The sequence below is a fragment of the Lactuca saligna genome, chromosome 3 (assembly GCF_052625555.1).
Source record: "Lactuca saligna cultivar CGN05327 chromosome 3, ASM5262555v1, whole genome shotgun sequence".
NCBI lineage: Eukaryota > Viridiplantae > Streptophyta > Magnoliopsida > Asterales > Asteraceae > Lactuca > Lactuca saligna.
In genome coordinates, this window is record NC_136419.1 from 6980515 (window position 1) to 6998433 (window position 17919).

The 17919-nt window shown below is 36.0% G+C and overlaps 1 protein-coding gene across 1 annotated transcript; it reads right to left on the bottom strand.

Annotated features, from left to right (window-relative positions):
- Window positions 1–580: 580 nt before the first annotated feature.
- LOC145034351 (transcription factor jumonji (jmjC) domain-containing protein) lies at window positions 581–10781 on the bottom strand. The gene is made up of 33 exons (XM_078982740.1): window positions 10556–10781; window positions 9085–10438; window positions 8922–8979; window positions 8722–8844; window positions 8552–8609; window positions 8331–8467; window positions 8084–8242; window positions 7892–7978; window positions 7627–7809; window positions 7387–7539; window positions 7099–7290; window positions 6954–7025; window positions 6746–6841; window positions 6585–6671; window positions 6380–6496; window positions 6080–6287; window positions 5899–5963; window positions 5733–5791; window positions 5510–5641; window positions 5279–5438; window positions 4851–5180; window positions 4535–4717; window positions 4319–4380; window positions 3218–3296; window positions 2892–3041; window positions 2612–2751; window positions 2371–2485; window positions 2225–2298; window positions 1993–2137; window positions 1732–1893; window positions 1435–1626; window positions 1095–1324; window positions 581–986 (listed from the first exon to the last, which is right to left on the bottom strand). The coding sequence occupies exons 2-33, from the start codon at window positions 10410–10412 to the stop codon at window positions 773–775; spliced, it is 5550 nt and encodes a 1849-aa protein (XP_078838866.1). The 5' UTR covers window positions 10413–10438; window positions 10556–10781; the 3' UTR covers window positions 581–772.
- Between the last annotated feature and the right edge of the window lie 7138 nt (window positions 10782–17919).

Sequence of the window (17919 nt, forward strand, 5' to 3'; positions counted from 1 at the left end):
CAATATATATAATATTTTTTAAATGTTGTTTTATTACTCAAATTTTGAATAAAATGTAGGACTTTTTCATTTTGAATCATTTAAATTGGTATCAACGTTTTTATGTTGGCACAATAACACTTTTGACAAGTTCTGAAATTAGGGTACCCTTGAAATTATCATCTAAAAAAAGTATTTTATAACTACATAAGATACAACGTATTCTTTGTTGGCAGCCAGGCATTGGAAAACTGTCTGATTGTGTTATTTGCGATTTTAATCTTATATCTATCTTGATTCTAACATGTTTATTTATTTGGCATTCGGATGTTTATTTTTAATTTGTTGAAATACAATAAGCAAAGATAGTCGTGTACAAGTTATTCTAGTGTTCATGGATAATATTATTAAAAAAAATACATATTTGGAAATAAGATTAGAAGTATTTTACCTTAGCCTTCATTAAACGGTTTTGTGCAAGTAATATAATATTATTAATTATACAAAAGCAGAATTTATTTACACAAGCAAACACGAGAAAGCGAGGAAATTCGAAATAAAAAGGGTATAAAAATAGTAAATACGTTTGGCATGTTGAGAGTTGATGCAATCTGGGATTAGTTATTAGCAGTTGGTACAACAATACAAATAATTGAAAAATGTCCTACAACATCAGACCCAAACTAAAGACCATGAGATCATGAGATGACAAAACTGGGAATAAATTAAATGATGAGATTCCCAATTTAAGTGGATCAACAACAAAACTATGGCTATGACTTATTATAATTTATTAAGAATGTACATGAAAAAATGAAGAAAAAATGTCAAGCTGTATTCGCTTTTTAGCTGATCTTCTAAAAGGCTTTCTGTTTCTCCATAACAAGCGTTCGATTCCACTGCGTCGCCTGCTACTAATATCCTTGCTCTCTGCATCCCTTCTCAACTCCACTGGTCTTGGAGACGGGGTCTGAGGCTCTTCTTCACATTTCAGTTTAACATTTGACCTGTCAAAGTCAAAGTCAAACATTTACTATGTTGCTACTTTTTTTTTTTTTTACAAATAAATGAAAGTAGGTTGCTAGAGAGAGAGAGAGAGAGAGAGAGAGAGTTGCCTGTCTTGTTGGATTATTGATGATGAGGTACATCTATTATCCTCAATCTCAATCTCAATCTCATCTAGTAGATCTATCTTGCATGCAGGGCAAATGTAATCCTTTGGCACCCATGATAACTTGATGCACTTGAAGTGATACCACTCTTCACATTTATCACAACAAATCATTGGTATCCGATCATATGGCTTCCTACAGATGCAGTAGAGCATACTGCGTTCTCGTAATAACTGCACAATATTTTTATTTTTATTTTATTTTAGGAAAAATATGTATGTTTTGGAAGGAGAGAATTTTCAAGATACAAATTGAGGTACCCTATTATTCATTCTACTTTTACCTTAAGTTCGTTGTCAAAGTGCACAGCCAAATTCTCGCCTTTATCTATTAATTCAAAAACTTTATGCAATTCAAGTGCACCAGAATCAGCAGAAACCTCTTTCGCCTTCAACGCCCATTGCAAACCAATTTCCTTTATTTCCGTAAGTCTCTTCCACAAATAATCTTCCAAAGGAACCTTTATAGCCACCCCCTGCAACCAAACCAAATCATATTCTTATATCCAAATTCCATAAATATAGATAGAAAAAAAATAACAAAATCAAGAAATGACTAGTAGTAGTAGTAGTAGTAATACCTCTTTTAGCAGGCGGCGGATCTGGTGGATTGAAGGTTTTTGTGAGGAGGAGGAGGAGGGTTGTAATAATTTAGATGCTCGAACTCTCCATGAATTTCTTGCTAATGCAAACTCAAATTTGCTGTTACTTTCACCATCATACACCCCAGCCACCTCTACTGCCTGCACCCAAAAAAATAAAAAACATTACACATAAAAACCTTTTAAAAAAAATACTACAGTATATAATAACAACTGAAACCTGTATTTTATATAAGTTACCTTTAAAGCAGTGGACAGTTTAGAAAAAACAACACTTGGGTCATTGCCTAGAGAAGCCAAGGAAAATTCTACAATCTTAGTCAAGCAATCTTTGTATGCCACAGCTTTCTCTACAATTTCACCAATTAAAACCTTTTCCTCAATCCTACAAAGCAAAGCAAACATCAATGAATGAATGGATTTGTTGTTTAAGCAGTCATACTCATACTCATGCTCTGTTGATTTTACTTACTCGACACATAGGTTATCAGCATCTGATAGAAGCTTCACAAACATATCCAGCTCGGGACGTTTTGCATCAATTTTCTGAAAACCAAATGCAAATCAAAATATATAATAATTTCAAAACTTTCTTTAATCAAAGTAACTAAATCGTACCAGCTGAGAGATTTTGCCACTCTCAATGATGTGGCAATGGGGACACATGTGAGCTGATGCATGACTTTGAGTTGTGCCACATCCTAAACTTGGTTTTATGCACTGCATATGATAGCTGCATTGCATGCAACATAATAATTAATAACAGTGAGTATAAAATATATATATATATATATATATATATGGAAAATGACGCTTTTTTGAATCAAAGAAGCACAAAGAAAGCATGAGAGCTTCTTACCATTCCATGCACACTGAACAAGTTGAGAGTTCCTGATTCCCAGACTCACATGAGCAGAACATGCAAAACCTTCTTTGGTTTTGATTGCAGCCATCAGTCGTGTTATACAACTCTAAAGATCTGTCTAGACTATCTAATATCTGCACAAAAAAGAAAAACATATATATAAGAATAAGATGATGGAGAAGGTTAATATTAGGCTCATTATGATGTCCAAACCAAACATCTATAAGAGTTTATTTATCAATACAAGTAAAGTATATAACATTAACATGCGTACCTGAGATAGAGCATCGAGTAGCAGATTATCCTCTCCAGCTTTAACCCCAACAATGTCCCTGCCTCTCTGCTTCCACTCTTTCACCTTTTGTACTTGAGATGCAACCATCTCCATCTCCGTACAACTGAAAGCATCGGTGCTTCCAACTCCCTGCATTGGTTCAGTAAATGTAATATTACTATCATCTACATCTACATATATTATATACCAACCCTAAAAGGCTAAAACAAATATAGATGGATCGCTTTCAAGATATCAACAGTAAGAGACCACTACTGGTTCTCTATTGATAACTTCATTCAAGAAGAAGAAAAAAAAAACATCACCTCAAGTTGCAGTAACAAAGACCATGATCGATCTCCACTGCTGCAGTTGAAAAAAGATTTCACTTCCTCCACCCATACACTGCACAGCACAAAGCCAAAATGTTGCTTGAAAAAGATAATTACCACTGGATTAATAAGAATTTATAATTATAAATGTTACAGTATATGACAATTAGTATTATCATTTAATATAACGTGACAAGTCAAACCTTTTCTTTTGCCCATTAAATAGACGTTCACATTCTTATTGATTCTTTCAAATTAATAATAATGGTTAATTTATTACTCAAGTGTAAATGTGGGGCTCAAGCAGGAGATGGCAATGCTTGGTCACATTGTGCCTCGTTTCATTTGGATTCCAGAAGAAGAAATAAAATGAAGAGCACAAGAAAATATGACATTATGTTAGTATCTCTTTTTTCTATCAATTCCCTCAATGTCAATTCTAGTTAAATTGTTTCCACCAAGTATAAGTATTTATTTAAATAGGATCCAAACAAGTTTATTGAATTAAATTAACTAATGACAAACACAAAGCTTCTCTAGTCTTCCAAGAAGTCGATTGTCTCATCCAAAGCCTAGAGAAAACTAATAATAATCTCAATCCAATTGTTTGGTTAATCCCTTGTATTTAGGGGATAAACAATTCCCTTAGTATTAAATTCGAGCGTAATCTTCATGGGCCAAGGATCCTCGGTATTTGAGGTAGCTATTCCAGGGGTTATGAATGTAATGTAAGTTGTTAGATCACAAATTAATGACATATTAAGAAGGTATGCAACATGAACTGTAGTTGAAAGTACCCATCATTATGGCATCATATGAAAATGTAGTGCTAGGTTAATACGAGCATTTAAAATCCAGCAATCAGAACTATTGCAATAACCGAAAAGCAGATTACCATCTAATAGTAGAAGAACAAAAAGTACCTTTCTGATTTTATGAATTTTTTTCAATAATTTTATAGTTCACATATATTTACTACAAGAAATCTTCCACTTTAGCTATAGCCATCAACTTATATATCTAGATTAAATCCAAACAATTAATAAAAAGAGAGCAAAAAACTAAAGGAGAATTTGGATGATTGGTGAAACTCACTTGTGCCTCTTAACAGCATCAAGTAATTGGTCAACGATCAACGAAAAGGAAATCTTAATCATCTGCCATCAAAAAATGTCATAAGTAAAATACATGGAAGAAAAAAGAAAAAGGATAAACAGCATGCCCTCTTTTCTTTATTATAAACTTGAACAAAATAAACAATGTTTCTGCCACTAATCGCATATTAACACTGGAGAGAATAATAACTAATACCTTATATTGTCTCAAAGTTTCTTTAACGTCACTCAAATCAAACCTTTTATTGTCATTGCATGGACCAAGGATCTCTAAGGCTTTCTTAAGCCAATTCATACCATCAACCAATGACCTCCAAAAAGGACGAGATGCATATGCAACATGATGTTTTTCTGCATCCTCCAATAACGTTAGAACTTCCTGCAAAATGATCAAAAAAAGATCAGATAATATCATTAGGAAACATGGTACCTACAGGCTAACAAAAATCAACATGACACCAATTAGGAGAAAAAAAGGAAGCAATCACATTGCATGTCGAAATTTAACTCACCTTGAGAGTTGGATCAACAGCATGGAAATTAAGAGCTATAAAGCACCACTGGAGAATTGCACAAGTTTCCTGTAGTTTTGGAATGACAAGGGAGTCAAAACGAAGTGAATACTCAGCTTTCATTATGGACTCCATCTTAGTAATCTGATCTCCAATTTTGAAGACAATATCATAGGATAGATTGACATCAAGAATATTCAACAATGACTCGGCATCATGCAGTGCAGAACATGCATGGTGCTCCCACTTTATATAATTCTGTAAAACATCTTCAAGCAAAGATCGCTCTTCCAGACACATCTTCAGTAACTTTGATTTCAAAACCAACTCCTGCAGAATTGTATCATATGTTCAAAGAATTGACTCAGAAACCACTCTTGCATGATGCATCAAACAACCATCATGACAAGATAAGATATAGTGCAAACCTTCAGATCATCAACTTTAAGCAAAGAATTTGCATCCGACATCACAGAGAGATCAGAGACTAAATATGGTTTAGACTTGATTAACCAAGACTTTGCCATTAACAAAGCTTCCTTGACACCATCAACAGAAGGTACAAGTGCACAAAGATCTTCCGACATCCTGAAAGTATATATTTGGTTATGAGTCTTGCATTTGTACCACAGCACATTCAGATTGCAGTTGTAACAAACCTTAAAACATCCTCGTATTCAGACATCTGAACCTCACACGCAAGAACATGTTTTGCTTTTTCTTCCAAGCACACAGCTCGAGCAAGTACATCAGAAACTTCCCTGAACACCTTCTCATTCCCAATTTGTAGTCTGAATGACATCAGCATATATTTACTAATAATCATAGATATCTAACAACTAGAAAAGATATAGCTAAAAGCATTAATCCAGGAATTCATACTCGGTGGCAACATCCATTACTTGCTGAATAGATTCCAAAGGCATTTTACTACGGAGCACCTGCACAAGTGTAAAAAGAAGAAGCTTACACCAAGCAGATTCATTAAGAACAGAACAGAGTGAGAGTTAAACAAAATATAAGATAATAATCGTAGTATGAAGTTTACCTTCCAAGCTTTTACCCTGCAACAAGCCTTCTTTAACTCCACATCAACAAGAAGCAACTCATCAACTACATCCAAAAAAGAAGCAAACAAAATGACCATATACTTAGAAAAAAACAAAACGTGACAGCTATATATTTAATATGATTGAAGTAAAAAGCATGCGAATAGGCAAGATGCAGACCTTGAACTTTCAACAATGATCCATCTTTCTCAAGGCAAATCAACTCATCAAAAACATTTTCTTGATCCTCCCGCTCATGAATATTCTTCAAAATGTTATTAAACCGTGAAATCCAGTAAAGGGCATCATTCTGATACTGCCTCAAAAGTTTTAACTCCGGTACATTTACAGTAAAACCATCATATTCTTGGACAAGCACCTCAAGATTCTGCACATCATGTATGATGTATTATGTTCCATATTATACAAGGTACCATTCATTCATACTTATCTATTAGCATAAATCACTAAATTACCAACCTTTAGTGTTATAGAACCTTTCAACATCTCAGTACATCGAGATTGACATAATTCAACACGCTTTGCAAAATCCAAAAACATGGACACTTCGGGAACTTGGAGTTGAAGCTCTACAATCTGAAATAACATACAACAATGAATGTCTACATACGACAAGATATAGAGACAATATAACAACAGGTTGAAAGCACTATATCTTAGTCACCTCTGATTTCAAGTTATTGAGGACATCAACCTCGATCACACCCGGAGTTTTCTCTGAGATGCAGTTTCTTACAGTTTGTAGACACAGCTAAAGTGACAAATTAAGAATATGTCAGAAAGTAATAAAACATCTATGGTTGGATGTTAAGTAACAAAGTTAACCTTCACAGCTGACAGCTTGGTTGATAGATCCTCGCTCTCTTTTACATATATAGCCGACTTGGAAGCTTTGGAGTACAAGGTTTCCAAATCAACAATCTGAAAATACAACCAAGGATGAGTAATCTAAGAAAATATAACAAAGTAAAGAGATCACCAAATTTTAATTTTTAAAAAGAGCTGGAGTGAAGTAGTATGAGAGGTCTTATACAGAAACATTGGAGGATATTGAAAGAGCAGCACATATTTCTCGAATCAGCACTCTCGCTTCTTCTTCATGACCCTATGAAGGAAAACACACTTATTTAGTAAAAAAAAACGGACATTTTTTTATAATGGATTGAAATAACATTCACCTTCAACTTCAGATGTCCAGGTTCATTACAAGGGACAGGGCTGGCATCAAGCAAAGAGGTCACATCTTCCATCTTTACTCTCTCCACTTCACAGTCATCATGACATGTCCACAATTCGATTTTTGAAAGACAATCTCTTACGCCTTCTGCCCAATTCTGAGCTTCAGCCAAGTTTTTTGCCAGTTCTCGCACCTATTTTTCATTCACATTGTGACATAAATGCAGACTCTTTTTAACCAAAGAATAAAAATAGGAAACTGGAAAAACAATGAGAGACTTCAATCTTACCGGATCCATTTCAGAACCAGCCCAAACAAACTGTTGTGCTTCTTTCAAGGCACTGGCATAAGCATCACTTGAATATGGCATCTGAAGAATTTTACAAGATCTTACGAGCCATTCTTCAGCAAGCTGTGCCAGTGTAACATGGCCACCTTTAACCTAAATATTTATATAACCACCAATAAAACAGTTATAAAATATATCTTCATGACTTAAAAGGCAGAGATATTCGGTTGGTTTTCAAACCTTCTTTGATAAAGAGGGTGAGTCCTTGGTACAAGTGGAAAGCTTTCGTGTGTTTCTCTTTTGGGTTGTTTCCTCAGAAGTATCCTTCTCCATCATAATGACCAAATCATTTAGCTCTGAAAGTGTGTGGCGGTAAAGAAGATGGCGTTTGCGGGGCTTGCATTCACATAGGTTTTCCCAGTGCTGCACATGTAAATTTGTTGATTACAATTACAGGGAAAAAAGTTATTATATGGTCTGAATGGGAACAGTTAATATCCCTTACCTCCAGACAAACAAGAGCAGAAGGCCTACAGCTGCATCCTACAGCTGACAGATACAAGAACTGCTGACATATGACACACGTCGCATCCTACAACATCACACATAGTTCACAAATTTCATAGAATTTACTACCATTATGTTAATGTTTCAGAACATTAGAGAAAAAAAAAATGACTCGGAAACCTCAAGCTACCTCTTCAACTCCAACAAAATTTGGCTGCTCCCGAGGAGCCATGACTGAAGAGCTAATAACGCCATTCTTCCAAAGCCGTTCTCTCCAACTCTTTTCTTTATTGTATACCCGAAGCAACTCCTTCTTCAAGTAAGGTATCGCATTGCTATCAAAATCATTCTGTAAATACAAGGCAATGTCTACGTATAAAAAAGATTTTCAATCGCAATAGAGACAGAGCAAGTAGAACAAGTAACTAACTGCTGACCTTTGCTACCACACAAAGCAACTCTTCATGGGACAACACAGCAGGTTTGCGATAATGCTGATAAAGCTCTGCCCCAAAACCACCATAAGGCAACCAATCAGCCGGAGCAAAATTCACAGCTTCTGCACAATTTAAGCCTGACAAGACCAAGGGGTAATTGATAAAACAAAAAAGAAAGATGAAATCTAGAAAACTCAACTTCTAAATGAATAAAAGCTCACCAAAGTTGAACCCTCCATGATAAGATCTAGGAAAGGTAATAACAAAATTCCCAGGTTCCTACCAGAAGCACAAAAAAAAAATTAGATACACCATAAAATATCAAAAAGTAATAATTGAAAGAGTCGTTTATAATGAATTAGTAGTAAGTTATTGACTTTGCTAATCAAACCTGTAATACACTGTAAACTGGAACATTATGTTCTTGCAGGACAGATGGATTCAGCATAGTAACCAGCTGAAAGAGCAAGTCAGGCTGCGCATCGAACAAATCAGGAAGGCAGTTCCGCATTACCTGCAGTAAAATGGAAATTCCAGGTCAGCAACAGTAATTACTTTACTTTTATTTAAAAGGAAATGCCAATGGCCTACCTTCTCAAAAGCACTGGCTTCACTACCAGGGACACTGTACCAACATTTAGGCTCTCCCCTGAAAGTATATGAAAAATAATTGAGATCACATTTCAAGATAATATAAAACTGAATTATTGTTATTATGATTAAGCCATAATAGATGCACTCAAGCTATACATACCAGTGGTGATAATTCATGGAGTAGAAGCAATGGTCTTCAAAGTGCCAGCAAAAAGATGAAAACAGCATCCCAATATAAAGCCAGGGCACCATCACACCAGCAATGTTATGATGGACAGCACGAAGCATGGAGCCTTGTAACTTGGGCAAGTTGTTAAGATTCCATGGACTATCACTGTATTCATCCCATTCATTCAGCTGTATAGATGATGGTCTTTCATCAGCTGTACGTGGAAAGCCACTACCATAAACAGAAGTATCAAGATCACTACCATAAATAACTTCAACTTCACCAACAGATCCTTCCACTATTTCCCAAAACTTCTTCTCCAATTGAACCCTAGAGGCAGATGTTGAACCAAACCACTTCTTCTTTGCCCGATCAGCCACACGCCTAAAAGCTTCCAAGGTCAACTGTTTACCAGGGACAAATCCAAAGCTATCCTTCTCAGAGTTGAAGCACTCGGAGCAATACCAGTTGCCAGGTGGGACCCGTGCCAAAGGTGGTGACAAACAGTGTATATGCCATCCCTTGTTACACCTATCACACAAAAGCATTACTTCTGCATGCAATCCACTTCTGCATTGTTCACATATCTGATCGTATTCTTCATCCTTTCCCTTATGATGTAGTTTAATGTTATCGCCTGCTTCATTGATTCGACTTCTCTTACAGCTTTGCTGTCCGCTTTTCTTCTCTCCTTGTACTCCTCTCTTGCAACTCTTCTCTTTCACCCGATCCAACTTACTATAATAGTTTTCATAATCGTATAAATGCTCTTTATATAACTGACATAGTACATACTTTGAACATGCGGATATCTTCCCGCCTGACCTCACAAACCTAAATACTTCTCCCCATTTCTTTTCCTTCACAACATTATCATAACCCCCAAAGCGCTTCACCCCATTGAACAGCTTGCACAAATCCAGCTCCTTTCCTTCAAAAACCACCTTCTTCTTCACAGCCTTTTTTCCGCATTGCTCCTCCAAGAATCTGTTGTACTCCAGTTCAAATGTCTTGGAGTTACAAGCCGGAGGCCTTGCTTGGAGCTGATGGATGGCCTGGGTTTTTGTGGGAAATGAAAACTTATCCAAATCTAGGGCAAAAGGGGGCTTCCAATTCTTTGGAGGAATTATTTTACAAATCCCATATGACTCGGCTTCTGGTCTGATTTTATAAATATATGCCAATGGGTCCTTAAACTCCTCTTCCGTAGGGGTGTAAACAGGTGCAGGTGGTATAGCTAACGAGGAGCCTGATGTTAACACAATTGACCCTTGCCCTAAAACCCTTTTTTCTGCAGCCCTAGGTCTACTTTTCCCCATTTAATTAATCTTCAAACCATAAGATTCTAGATAAACAACCGCATCAAGTTGAATCAATCCATACACAGAAAAGTATATATCACTCTCAAAATTCAACAACAGCCTTTAACCTACCAAGCAATTTCAGTAAATTATAGACTCACCTTTAATTTGTTCAATGCCGAAGACACTTTCTTTCTCTATGCATGCTTCGAATTGAGCGACTTTAGAGTAAGAAGATGCTTGAGAACAGGAATTTAGGTGCGGGTCGAAGAGTGTTGTGTGGTTTTTCGCTTCGTTTTCTTTGTGTCGTGATCGGCAGTTTGCTCGTTGGTTCTAGGTTTGCGGTAAACGAAGATATTTGACTTCAAGACCTAAACTTGAAACAATTTACAAAACAGCCATTACTCTTCGATCTTCATGTTGTTATGTTTTGTACTTTTCGTGAGTTCGTGTTAACTGTTAAGCACTCCTCTCGTGTTAAGTTGTCAAATAAACTATGTGAGGATAAATAAGGCAACCTAAAATTATACTTTTGGATTTTTTTATGTTTAAATTTAAAAAAAAAAAAAAAAAAAAAAAAGTCCATTCTAATATTTAAGTAGGTTTAGCGGTAATAAAAAAAAAATGGAACGACTTTTCATTTTACCTCATAATTCTTTTATTATTGTTGTTGCTTATGATGTTTTTTTTATGAAGAATACGAAAGTTCAATTGTAGTTGTGGTTGATAATTTGGAAACCGAATGTTATCTGTTTGTTAACTTTGACTAAATTATATATCTTTTAATTTGAAGACTAAATGTTTTGTATATGTTTACTTAGAAACAATTTTATGACAAACAGTTAATTTGAAAACATAATTTTTTGTATATGTTAATTTGAAAACTTATAAGTGATTGAACTGTTTGTGATATGATTGTTTCTAAACTAACATATACAAAACGTTTACTCTTCAAATTAATAGATATATAATTTCATCAAGGTCAAAAAACAATTATATGTCTACTAATTTGAAAACATAAATTTTGCATATGCTAATTTGAATACTTAGAACCATACGGTTGAAGGTACTTCATAAGATTTAATTGAAATTTAATTCATATAAATTAGTGTGTAGTTCAAAATCCATAAAATACTTCACTCAATGGAATTCGATAATACTCCCAAACATCAATAATAAAATTTAATACTCTTTTAACCATAAAATACTTCATTCAATGGAATTCAATAATGCTCAGAGACATCAATAAGAAAATTTATTTATTATCATTTACTCATTTGTTAAAAGTTAATTCCTATTTTTTTTAGTACAATGGCTTTTTACTAGTCAAGTGGTAAGGTAGGGTGCTATTAAGAAATACCTATAAAAAAAAATTTAAAATACAAATAAACATTAACCCTATAATTTATTGAAATTCGCCATTGAAATTCGCCATCAATGTTGTTGGCATCATTATTAACGTCCCAAAAATTCATAGTAAAATTTTTATTTTAAAAACAATAAATCATACAAACGAGTTGCTCCAAAACCGATCAAAGTGAATATATCATTTAAACATCAAAGTAAAAATTATAAATAGTTGATGCGGAAAACTCTGGGGATGTTGTGCAGTCACGTCGAGCTCTTCCCTTTGGAACCGGAAGTACCTGAAACCATAAACATGAAACTGTAAGCATAAAGCTTAATGAGTTCCCCAAAATATCATATATCATATATAGAATAGAGAATGCTACGTGCCAACCATAGTCTTACAATCACTATTATGTCATGACTCATGAGTTGTATCATAGCCTTTCATTGCCAAGCCAGGGGCCAAAACCCGGGTCTTACAAACAAGTGTCAAGAGTCACCTTATGGTCTTCCATGCAAACATCACAGAAACAACTAGCATCCTACATAGAACTATCATGGTCAAAACCCTGGTCTTGCATACAATTTTTCGGGAACCATATTGTAACATCCATAAAATTCATAAAAAAAAAAAAAAAAAAAAATTAACTTCTTCAAACATCCAAAAACACCATCATTACAAATTGTTTTCAAAATACTTTGTCATCAGAGTAATTCCCATAAATCATAACACAAAATATGAGGAGGTGCACGATCAAGCTTTCGTCTTCCCACGATCATCTAAAGTACCTGAAACCACAAACCAAAATTGTAAGCCTGAAGCTTAGTGAGTTCTCCCAAAGTACCATCACCCAATAGATAACATATAAAAATAACAATACGCATACAAAGCCTTCAGCCTGGCTGGACCGCCTTGCAGGGTCTACAGTCTACCTGGACTGCTCCCGAGCCTTCGGCATGACTGGACCGCCTTACAAGGCCTACAGCCTATCCGGACCGTTTGTCGGGCCTTCGGCCTGACTGGACCGCCTCGCAGGGCCTACAGTCTATCCGGGTCGCCCTGGGTCTGTTGGCCTTCAGCACAAAGCAGGACCGCCTCAACCCGACCACACACACACACACATATCGACATATACATAACTCATAACCACATAATCAATCAGCAGACAAAAACAAATCATATAGATCAATAACCATAACATCATCCTATCTACCAGGATACCGATCTAACAAATCATAACAAACATAGCAACATCCTATCTACCAGGATACCGATCTAACAGATCATAACAACATACAATCATATAATAACCAGGATAACAATCCAAAGGGTTGGTCTTGGTACCTTCGACCCATAAGTATAGTGAGAAAAATTTACCTCACAAATAGTGTTGACTCCAAGAGACTAATTCCATAAGAATCTTGAAATGCCCAAAATACCCCTTTTAGTCAAACTTGGTCAACCATGGTAAAAGTCAAAGTTAACTGCCAATGTCAACAGTCCATGTTGACATAACTCATCGAGTGCATCTAGCAACTCGTCGAGTTCCTTCAGTGTTTAGAAAACCCTAGTCAACTCACCAAGTTCGCTTAGTATCCAGAAAACAGGAAAACTCAGTCCAACTTGTTGAGTTGGCAGAGCAACTCGTCGAGTTTTCCTATCATTAATGCATTAAGACACTTCTAAGCAAAAACCAAAGCCCCAAACTATAGATATGGTCACTTAGGATTGAAATACCACGTAAAGTTGCTAGCTTTATGTTAATGCAAGGCATCATGAGGGCTAAATACGAAGTCCCGAAGACATAACCCCCAGCTGCTGGATGACAGATTCCCGAACTGTCAATATCAAAACATCACCCAATTAATAATTGGGTTCCAACACATAACCATAAATACATACTTGGGGGTAAATACTACTTTACCCATAACTTAGCTTTATTCAAGCCTAAGGCCCAATGCAAAGGCCCAAAAGTCAACTATGAGTCAAAGCCCAACACATGGCCTAAAATTCCAAATTGGGTCCAAACCTTTATAAGGTCTTACCATAAGGACCAACCATTTAGTCCAGTGCAACATTCAACATTCTAATGGCCCAATATCACATAATCATAAAGGCCCAAACTATGGTCCAATTTTCCAAATTGGGCCCAACTCCTTACATGGGCCTTACCTTAAAGCCCATTAATTATTCTAATCTATTTGCTTGATCTTGGATGGCCCATTAATAATCCAATCATCAAGGCTCAATAAAAGGCCCAACAATAAACCCTAGTGAAATTAGGGTTTTCACATAAAATGACGATTAGAGTTAAGTGTTTCTCACTTAACCCATTAAGGACTTAATCCATTAAGTCCATCATTCTTTTAAATAAGTCATATGGTGTGATTGGACTTAGTTACACAATTCCATTCCAATGGCCAAAAAGTGGGTCCCAATAAGTCCAAGCCCATAAATCCAATATTAGGGTTTTCTAAACCCTAATTAGGGTTTCCAACCCCATCTTAGCCCAATAGGCCTAATTGATATGTCTTTTGATCAATTAAGGTTCATTATACACATTAAGGTTTCACTAGGTCTATTAGTCATCTGTTTGGGCTTTTAGGTTCATTAAGCTTCATTGGGCCCATTAGGGTTTATTAAGCCCATTAAGCCTCATTAGGCCCAATAAGGTTTCTTAGTCTCTCTGTCCAACCATCTAAACGAGTCAAAACACCATCAAAGCACACCGCCACCCGACACAGCGACCGGTGGTGGCAGACACCACCTCACGGTGGTGGTTTTTAGTTTTCCTTTCATTATTCCAATTTGTAATTACACTTTACAATGCTAAATCTCAAATAAACACATACACCTACTAACACACACATACACACAGTGGTGCATGGTGGCAGCCACCACCTCAGGTGGTGGTGGTGGTGGTTCTTAGTTTTTTTTTTCAGCCAAACAAACTACACACACAACACATACCACAGCTAAAATAATCACCCACACACTTTCTTGTTTGCAAACGGATCCAGCTACCCTCCTGGTGGCGGTTAGTAACATCAGCAGCCACCATGGAGCTGCCATGGTGGTTCTTCACGACTTTACTCGACAAAAACACACACACACACAAAAGCACCTGTACCACGAAAAGGCGACATCAACGATTCACGATGATGATTTGCAATGATAGCCACCATCTCACGATGGTGGCAGTGGTCCCTCTTGCTTTTCTGCCCCAGCAACACATCTCCACCTGATGGAAATGACGCGCAACAGTGGCCTTCAGCCATCGACTTGGCGGCTAGCAGCGTTGGAGTTAGAGGAAGCGGGGGTTGAGGCCGACGACGACAGTAAAGGTGTCCTCTACGTAACGCACACTAGAAACAATGAAGGAGAAGAAGAAGTGGGTTACAACTATCCCGCTGTGTGCCTCCCGTTGTTCATAACTCAAGCAGCAATGATTATCGGTGATGTTGACAGCCTCCAATGGCAGCAGCGACGGTCTTGGCAGCTTCCGACTTCACTTACATTTCCAACAACATGAACGTGGCGGCACTCAACGACGGTTGGGTTGATGTGGTAGAGGGAAGATGAGGATAGAAGGTGACTGGGGGAGGGGGTGGGGGAAGGATGGTGGCGTCGGTAGGAGTCATAAGGTTGGCAACTGCAAAAATGGTCGATAGGGTTAGGGTTTGTTCCTTATATACCCGATGCCCATAAACATTTTTCCATAATTCCACAATTAGTCCCTCTATCCACATTTTCTTTCAAAGCAAGGCCAATATTTACCATTTAAACCCTGAATCCATAAATTTATTTCATAATAAGTCTGGATTTACTAGACAGCCCCCATCTTCTAAAATCTTTACAAAACTAATCAAGAATTTACAAAACCTCCCCTTGCTTGACAAATTCTTTTCAATTAAGGTCCAAAAATTACCCTTTAGCCCTCAACTTCTAAATTTATGACAACTAGCCCTGGGAGACAATCCTTTTACATATAATTATTTATTTTAGGGTTACTATTCGCTCATTAGTTTATTTATTTATTAAATAAATAAACGGGGCGTTACACATAATTCGATGACTTTAATCATTTTAACCAACATTATTAATATCCGATAGGGTCTAAACTCTATTCCTTTGAAACCCAATACCTTTATTCGATCAAATTACGATCCGATATCCCGAAATTAGAAACATCATGAAAACTAGGTGTTAAAATGCACCAAAAACATCAACTTGTAAAATTACGGTATTTAATTTTATTTATGTCACACCCCCAAACCAAGGATGACGGAAACGCCTGGGGGTGGAGGACTTCATGTACAGTATCACAACAACGTGTATAATAGTGCTCAAAGTAAAAACAACCACCATATATATAATTGCAAAAGTTACACCAAAGTATATGTTTATATGTTTCAAAAGCAATTACATTATGATGACAAAATAAATTGTTGACGGTTTAACGTCCCATCCTCAAAGCGATGAAGTTTTCTTGTTTCACTGATTTCCTGAGAATACAAGTAGTTTTAAAAGTGTCAACAATTAAGTTGGTGAGTTCATAAGAGTTTTGTTTGAAGTAGAAACCGTTTTCCTTGTAAAATCGATATAGTTTGATTTCCAGAAAATCCAATATTTTCTTAGTTAAGTGTGAATAGAAATATTCCTATATGATGCATTAATGAACCCTAGAATGACCCGTAGAGTTCCTCTATAATCGTCCAACGTATATAAGTTATATAAGGTTTAAATTAGATAAAACGTTGAATATAGTGGGTCTGCCCTAGGTCCACAACCAAACAAGGAACAGGAGATGAGGCAGGCATCACTAATTCTAGGCCAATCGAGACAAAATTCTTATAGGACTCAAACATGTACGCTCAACGATTATAGTTGAAGTCTAACAGTTCTAGATGCAATATAGTTTTAATATCATAATAACTAACTTAAGTGAACCTGGTACTTTGTATCGGTACCCCCTTTCTTTATAGAGACCCGACACTTTGTATTTGTACCTTTTTTTGTATAGACCCGGCACTTTGTATTTGTACCCCTTTTTGTATAGAGACCCGTCACTTTGTATTTGTACCCCTTTTTGTATAGAGACCCGACACTTTGTATTTGTACCCCTTTTTATATAGAGACCCGGCACTTTGTATTTGTACCCCTTTTTGTATAAGTGTGTTGAGTGATGTATCATAAACTATATCTATTATAGTTCATCTAAAATGTATATAATATGTATGAATTCTTTTATGGAAATGTATTAGTGTTGTGAATTTATCAAACTATACTTTTATAGTTACATAATACGTGTTCTAAATGAATGAATAATATTAATATGAATGACTTAGTTTCAGTTCATAATGATAAACTAGCAAGGAAACACATTCAAATATTAGAACTTATGATTATACACTTTGCTCAACATAATACAAAGTGTTATGATATTTACATGCTGTTGGCAAAATTTAGCAATTCTGCCCTGTTTTGGAAAAATCATACGAAGTCGAAAACTAGATCCGTAAATTCTGAGAGTTCACAAAATGTGTCTAGTTTGCTCATAATTTTTATCACAATTTTTAATGACCTCTAACTTGGGTGAAAAAGTCCATAATCACAGACTGGTCCGGATTGTTGTTTGAAATGATAGGCAGTTTTGTAAAAATCACCATAAATTGTAGAAAAATCGTATGGAGATGTGCAAGTAGTCATTTTAAAGCTACAAACTTGAACTATTTGCACCTTGTACAGTTTTGAAAACAAAAATGTTTAAGATGCCCAAAACAGTCCGTGAATGGAGTTGAACTTTTCTGATGAAGGCTGTTAGAAATATTTAGTTATGTTCTTGATGTTTTAACTTGTATTCCCCCCCTGAAAACTTGATAAAACATGAAAATGTAGGGGTATGGACTCACCTTAAGTGATTTCAGTAGGTAAGTGTTGAAGAAGATAAGTGTTCAACCCAAGAACACTTGAAGAATCACTTGAAGATTCGAAGATCTAACACAATTATGAGAGAGTTTGTTTAAGATATCCATGATTTGAGTGGAAATAAGTGAGATAATCATAAAGAGAATGGATTATGCTTACCAAATGTGGAGGAAAAACTCAAGATCAGCCCTTGAATCTCGAATTTCTAGAGAGAGAAAGTGAGAGAGGAAAGAGTTTGATCTTCTT

Excerpts from the sequence above, each read along its gene's own strand:
- LOC145034351 (XM_078982740.1), bottom strand. The coding sequence starts at position 10,412 with ATGGGGAAAAGTAGACCTAGGGCTGCAGAAAAAAGGGTTTTAGGGCAA. Across the intron at positions 7,026-7,098 it reads CTGGACATCTGAAGTTGAAG|GGTCATGAAGAAGAAGCGAG; the intron begins GTGAATGTTATT and ends TTTCCTTCATAG. Across the intron at positions 6,288-6,379 it reads AAGGTTCTATAACACTAAAG|AATCTTGAGGTGCTTGTCCA; the intron begins GTTGGTAATTTA and ends CATGATGTGCAG.